The sequence below is a fragment of the Myotis daubentonii genome, chromosome 17, assembly GCF_963259705.1.
Source record: "Myotis daubentonii chromosome 17, mMyoDau2.1, whole genome shotgun sequence".
Taxonomy (NCBI): domain Eukaryota; kingdom Metazoa; phylum Chordata; class Mammalia; order Chiroptera; family Vespertilionidae; genus Myotis; species Myotis daubentonii.
In genome coordinates this window covers 14540782-14548422 of record NC_081856.1, presented here as the reverse complement: position 1 = coordinate 14548422, position 7641 = coordinate 14540782, and the positions used below count along the sequence as shown (strand labels likewise).

The 7641-nt window shown below is 35.2% G+C and overlaps 1 protein-coding gene across 1 annotated transcript in view; it reads right to left on the bottom strand.

Annotated features, from left to right (window-relative positions):
• Positions 1-375: 375 nt before the first annotated feature.
• Positions 376-7641, bottom strand: part of UBE2W (ubiquitin conjugating enzyme E2 W) — a 61519-nt gene continuing 54253 nt past the window's right edge. The window contains exon 6 of the mRNA XM_059672847.1: positions 376-7071. Within this exon, the coding sequence (XP_059528830.1) occupies positions 7058-7071 (14 nt within the window). The 3' untranslated portion in view covers positions 376-7057. The remainder of the gene's footprint in view (positions 7072-7641) is intronic.

Here is a 7641-nt window from a genome sequence, read left to right as displayed (position 1 = left end):
GTCTGTACCTGTTTAGTGTCCATTTTTAACCTTAATGAGTGTGAGGTTTACCTTTATGATCCTCAGGGCTCCTCAGATGTACTTAATTTAAAGCAAGTTCTTAATTTATGAATATATTAAAGATAAGCAATTTATCTCAGAGATATAACAAGAATATGAGAAATACCATTTTTTAAATAAAAAAAGCAAACCCAATGAATTTACTTAAGAGTAATAATTTTCTGAAGAGTAATTTTCTAACTCTGGGATGAGAAGGGTAGCATGTTCTGCTCTAACACTTCACAGAGATAGTGATTTAGATGTATGTTTCAAAACTGCTGGTGCTTGCCTAAGTTTCTTTAAAACAGCTATGATAAAAGACCACGTACAACCAAGTTAATTCAAAAAACATTTATTAAAAGCTTATATGATACGACTATGTGCTAGGGACACACACACAGTTGGGACATTGTTCCTATAGTTAGAGTTCAGGATAGAAGACTGGTGGGGGTGGAGAGGGAAGGACAGAGGTAACATTTGAACTGGTGCTTTCGGGTAGGAAAGCAGGTGATGGACACTCCAGGGACTGCGGAGACCATCAGCAAAGTACAGGCACGCGTGTTCTGTTACTACTTAAAGAACGAGGTGTGTGGACAGCTGAAGAACATCTAGGACACCAGGACCACGTAGTGTAAGGGGACTGAGAAAAGGGGGACGTTTTAGAGATGTCTTAAGACAGGCTCAACAGGGCTTAATGATATCAGAGATAACTAGCAAGTAATGTTCAATTCCCCGTTTGGGTAACTAGATTGGATAGAATGCTGACAGGAAAGATGTTTTGGGGTCCGAGGGTAAAAAAAATTTTAATGTCAAGTTGAATACCTTTTCTGCAGGACACAGACATCCATATTAGGTTCTCGCCTGGTATGACTCTACCCACATTATGTCCTTGAAGGCAAACACATCTAAAAGATATTTTCTACCATAGTTTATTTCAACTTTCCTATTAAAATATTTTCATACTCCACTGGACTGGAAAGGGCACACAAGTATTCCCACTTATATACTCTGCCTTAATATCATACGCAATTTAAAAGATTTGTTGACAGGGATTACCAAAGGACAGAACCACTGTGGCCTTGGGCCATATTCTCCAAGCACACAAAACCCTTAGCTGTGTCACCTGACCCTTCAATTCAGTTCATGTTTGATTTTGCTGGGTGCTATATGAGTGTGAAAAGTACTAAATACAGGAAGGGCTTCAATAGAAACACTCAGTCACCCTTTCACTAGTGGAGAAGTCATACCATCTATGTCAGGTAGAAATTGTTCTGAGGATTACAGTAAAGGAAGAGAGTGGCATCAGAGTCCAGAGGAGATGGATCTTGCATTTATCTAAGGAGCTGCTCATCGAGCTGCAGAACCTGCCCGTTGAGACAAGACATCCTCGGGCCATAGATACCCTGTGGAAAGAAAACACTCAGACCACCAGCAGAGCACACTGGGTTTCCTCCTGCTGGGAAGAGCGGGGATGCAGAGACGGCCTTCTGCTTGCTTCCTTCTCTCCTCTCACAGCTTCAGGAGTTCCTCGCTTACTTTAGGTGATGGGTCTGTATACTCAGGAAAATATCCAGAAGTTCTGTGGAGTCTGCCCTTATTAATCACTCAACTTGAAGTTCAACAGCGCCAGACTCCTGTTCACTCTAAGTGCCCGGGTCTCTATTTCCATCTTTTCTGAAACACCCAGTCGTTCACCAGGACTTAACGCACGAAGAAGCACTGAGAGGCACCAGGCTAAACTGCCAGGTAAAGGTGACCTGCGAGCAATACAAACAAGCCGCTCTAGAGACTGTCTTCTCTGTTGCCCTCATTTGGAAATGGACACATTACTGTTTCCATAATCTTTTAAAGATCTGTCTTTGTAAAGAAGAAGTACTATAGAAATAAATTTTTACATTATCATCTATAAAGAGGTTTAATATCTCTGCAATTTAGTACTCAAGTCTACAGGAAAAAAACAATAACAACTGCTTTATTATTAAAAGTTACTGAATTCCATGAAGCACACAATGTAATTTATATTCAACTAACAAAAGTTTGATACATGTATTTAAAAATATATAATATATAGGCTTTATCTGTCTTTAACATTTATATTCTATTTAAAAAGCAATAGCTTTACATATTTTACAACTTGGATTTATAAAATATACACATTCACCCTCTTCAAATCTTGAAGCGCAAGCTTCCATTCCTATTAATAAAATGTACAATGTGTATTTCTGAATATTGAGAGGAAAATGGTACCAAATAAGAACAAAATAATCCATTTTGACTTATAAACATGCAGTCAATTCTAGATAATTTAATAATCTATTCAAATAATTATTTTACCTCAAGCATGACAATCCATTCCATTTATGTGAACAATCTGTGGTTAATTATGGAGAGGTTTGTATTTTCATTGTAACTGACACAATCTACCAAATTGCTTAGCAGTCTTGCTTCAGGCTCTATAATTAACGAGGCAGGATTATTTAATCTTCCCATACACCAGGAAATGTGACAAGTGATGTCATGTTGAACAAGCAAAAGCCCATGCTTCTGCCTTTGAGCTTAGAAGTAATGTAGGAACAGTTTCCTCAAAAACCTGCCAGTGTATGTGCCAAGAATCAGACCGAGAACTGTTTCCTTTTCCCACTAACTGCACTGCGCCCACAAAGCTGGAGTTCTTAGGTGTGTCAGGCCAGCTTCTAGTCTGGCATTCCTTCCACACATTCAAAATGACTTCAGGTGTTACTTTTTTCTTTTTTTTAACCAACCAAGTACCTTTCATAAAAAACATTTTCTTGTAAACATTCTGGAGATTCACCCCCAAATATATATTCCAATACTAACATTTTAGAATTAAAATCACAGTCAGTACCACAGAACCAGAGCTTCCAACTTCAGGGGACAGATTCAGTTTGAAGGATGTGTTTAAATTCTGTGGGCCTCTAATGGTAATGATAAACGCACAGTTTATGCTGAGAAAGCAAAAGCCTCCTACAAATTATTGTTTAAAAAGAGTCCAAATCTCAAAGTGACTTAGAAACTTAAACAGAAATATACTTTTAGCAAAACAAGTAATTTAACGGAAAGGAAAAGGGAAGTAAAGGAGGAAGGAAGGAGGGAGGGCGAAAAACTTAGAAGTCAGAAACTGCTGAAGAACAAAACACTACACACACATCTGTGAGGAGACAGTGAGGAAAAAGAGGAATAAAAAACAAAACAAAAAACAACGGACTGCAAAGAGGACTAGGGCCAGTTGGTGCAGATGAAAGACACCCTCTTCACAGATCTGACTCATGCCCAACACAGAATACCAGAGCAGCTGATTCTGGTACCAAGGAAGCCTTAGAAGAGAAACGTATGGTTAAGACTGAGTTCTTTATAAAAATCAACTCGCACAATTACAAATCTAAAACATTCAGCTAAAATATGCACAAAAAACTAAATAAAAGTGAGACCGAGAAATATAAGCAGGAATATAAAGCCTTAGAACTAGTGACACTGAATTCTTTATTTAAAAAAAGTTAACGAACAGTACCTCCTCTTCTCTTCTATTTTTAGGGAGAAGCTTTAACAAGGCTTAAATATCTCAATTCTCGAAAACAATAGGCTTTTTAAAAAATAAGACTTGATTAGCAGAAACAAGTCATATGTGGTTACATACCATTTTCACATCACTACTCATTTCCATTATCTGTCAATTCATCTTTGATGTAATCTGGGGATGATCAAGCAGCCACTAGATACCTGTTTTAGAATCTGAAAAAATTATCTACCACAGGAATCTAATGATACATTATATTGCATATATTTAAAATATCAGAAGGGAAAAAGTAATAAACTATTCTAGTTATTTTATACCAAATATGGGTATACCTAGTCAATAAGGATTAAGATCTTTCTCCAGGTGAACTGTTTAGAAAAGCTATTTTTAGCATTTGCCCCTGGGGATTAAAAAAAATTTTTATTTCCCTGCTAGCTAAAAGGAAGAATTTACACATTACAAGTAAAGTCCTTTAGAGGTGAATATCAAATTCCTTAAGAGAACATCCACACAATTTACTTTTTTAAAAAGTTTATCTTAAAAAAACTGAAAACCATTTCTCTCTTTAAAGTCTACGGCAAATACCTACTTGACGTAATAGTATTTTCCTCTTTTTTTGAAAGGGCCAAGTTCCTGATCTAAGCATGCAAAATAAGGAATTGAATGCATCACGGTCTTAACAGAATTTGGCAAACCAGAAGAATGGCCTTAAAATAAATAAATAAACAAACAAACAAACAAGAAGGACGTGCACTGTCTGAATGTGAGGATTCTTAGGCCTCCGCAGCAGACAGTGCCCCACAGGGAAGAGGGAAGAGGGAAGAGGGAAGGAGCAGGCTCCTATGTACATTTTCTTGGCGTTGTGGTTGTCTTCCAACAACGTATCACAGAGAAATAGCCATTTAGTTATTACAAAGCCATTAACTGCCCTTTCCAGAGCAATGACTCAGGTAAACATCTTATGTCTTTCAATAATGTAACTTACATTTAAAATTAACTCATTAAATCTAAGTGCAAAGGACTTGTCAATGATTCCTAAGTTCAAGGGAGAAATAGTGTTATCTGATTGTAAATTTTGAATGGTTGGTGTTTCTATATTTTAGGATATTTCATCTTCATTTCTTCTCTTTAAACCATAAAATGAACTGAAATTATTTGGTTTTCCTTTACTTTCCTCTGCTTCATTTTAATTTTTATGGTGTCTCCATGTAGAGAGAGAGGTATGTTAAAATACTGTTATTCATATTTTAAGAACTCAACTGAGGTTATATCTATAATATAGCATTGTTAATCTTTGACCTGGTATATCAATTCTTTCGGTAAATAAATGTCACAGGTCATTTTTTTAAATAAAAGGATTTTAGTAAGAGAACCAGCAGAACGAAGAGAATTTCCCCCACCCTCACCCCCGAAAATGATCAGGTTAATCAGTTTAGAGCAGTTATGTAAAATATGAAAAATACATAATTTACAGCTGCGATTTTCATATTAAAAAGCAGTTAAAAACTAAGAGTAATTCAAAGCATCTCCAAAAACATTTTCTGTCTTGTTTAAATAGGCCATCTAGTAAGACAGATAAAGACTACTATGGGAACTTATTTATGCCTAGTCAAGAGAGAAAAAAATGTTTTTAATTTTAAAAAGTGGTAGTTGCTAACTAGCAGTATAAACAGTGTCCACAATTTGGTGGCTGGCTATAGTTTTAATTTTTTTTCAAGTTATTTCTAAAGCAGACGTATTTTTGAAGTCTACCCACCCCTGAGTTCAGCAATTATACTTTAGAGTGTAAAATTATATGCCCATAATTAACAACATGTACAAAGCTACAAAATGTTGTCTATACAGAGATTAAAAACAAATTTTAAAATATTACTTGCCAATTATTGATTGGACAGTTTTGCTGGGGTACATATTTCAAACCTTTCAGCCAATTGGCTTTTATTTTTAAGCCCAAATTGATTCATAAATTCACTGCAGGATATGTCAAAAGAGTGCAACAATATGCATTAGTAAAAATAACATTGTAGTAGAAACAGATTTTGCATATGTGAAAAGGTAATTTATAAAATACATTAATCACTTTTAAAAAAGAGAGCCTAGCTGCAGTATCATTAACTTACACGGTACTGAGAATTGGACCTTTCAACAATTTTTTTCCTATAGAAAAAATCTGACTGTAAAGCGAAGACTGTAAGCAAAGTCTTTTAAATAAGAAAACAAAAAAGAAATCTCTCCAGGAATAACTGTATGGTTGTGTGAGATAAATAAAATAAGTAAACATACCATTCTATGGTGTACTTCTGCCTAAATTTTAAAATAAAAATGTCCACACTCTTTGATACAACATTAAGCCTCTGTCAAAAATGTATTTCTTATTTTAGGGTACAGGATTGAAGGACAAGATGATAGTTACAAGTAAAGAAAATTTACAAGAAAAAAATTGACAAAAGTTTTTCAATTAAAGTATTGTAACATTCAAACTTGACTTAAAACAGAACAAAAGAAACAAAATGGCAAACAAAAAATGTTTTTGGGTTTTCGAAACAAATAAATGAAATAGTGTTTAGGCAGTAGGGCTCATGCTGATGGCTAGCAGGAAGTAACAGAGTGTACTCTACTTGGAAAAATCATTAATGTACAAACAAGCCCAAATTATGGACTGCAGTAATTTAATCATCACTGCCATTTTTCTTCCAAAATAAAGCCTTGATTAAACCATTCATACCCTATTATTACTCATACCTTTACTTCAAAGATTAAAGGAACTATATACAACGAATGAATTTATTTTCACCATAGGGATAACATATTGTACCTCTCTGCCAATGTTACTTGAAAACCTTCCATGTCAAAACAACTTGACAGTAGATATAAACAATTCAATAAATACGCAATGATCTTTCATTACAGTCCTTTGAAGATGCATGTTAATTCATGCTGTTAACCTTAGGATCACAGTGCATAGAATCCAAATAGAAACAAGTTGGGGTGACTTTCAAAGTAATATTGGATCCCTCACTTTATTTATAATCCCACGAGAACCGTTACGTTAATGTCCCAGGTCCCGTCATGCATTAATCACTGGGTGGCAGGAGTTAATGAAAATTTTTCCTGTTTTGACGTCCATTGCCGGCAATGAACGTCCCAAAACCGTAAAGGAAGTCATTGTTATTGCACAATACATGAGGACCTGGAACTTTTCCAAAAGCTTAAAAAAATAAAAATAAAAAATGGAATTATATTTGACATTTCCTGACACCTGCATTAATACTGTATGACTAATAAATGCATGTCAGCTGCCTGGACTGAACCAGCGATCAACATGCGCCCAGAATGCACACGAGTAAAAATGCAGTAAAAGGAAGTAGTCTTCATTGCCTATAGGTCACTTCCAGTCAAAGGTTAAAGTTCAAAGACTGAATGATCAAAGTGCTCATTTTCTCAGTAGGACTATCTTCTGCTAGGAGGATGATAATAGTGGCATCAACAAGTATCATCTTGAAGAAAAGGAGAAAAAATATAATTAAAAAAGTCAAGCATGTGTTAGTAAAATCTATAAGTTAGTCTAACAAAAAAATAATTTCAAGTATCAAAAACACTTAGGTTTACATATCTGACTTGCTTAACCAATCCCTGCAAATAAAAAAGTCCAATTTGTGTTCATTTATATAGTGACAAACAAATCAAGTCCTATTTTTTCAGGGAAATGGTAGTTCATACACATCTTAAAATGACGTACTAATAGTACATTAGCTCTATTTAAAATAATAAATTAATATATGTTAGCACATATTCAGGATTTACCAGTCTTAAGAGAATTCTTTTATGGGGAACAATTTAAAATGATAACAAGATAAGAAGTACACCCCTGAGGAACAATGCCATGCTATTTAACACAGAACAAACAAGTCATGTCTTCAGTCTATTGAAGGAAGTAACTTCACAAAGGAGGCACAATCTCCACATCAATCAAATAATGTCATTAAAAAAACCTCATGCCCTAACTGGTTTGGCTCAGTGGATAGAGCGTCGGCCTGCGGACTGAAGGGTCCCAGGTTCGATTCCGG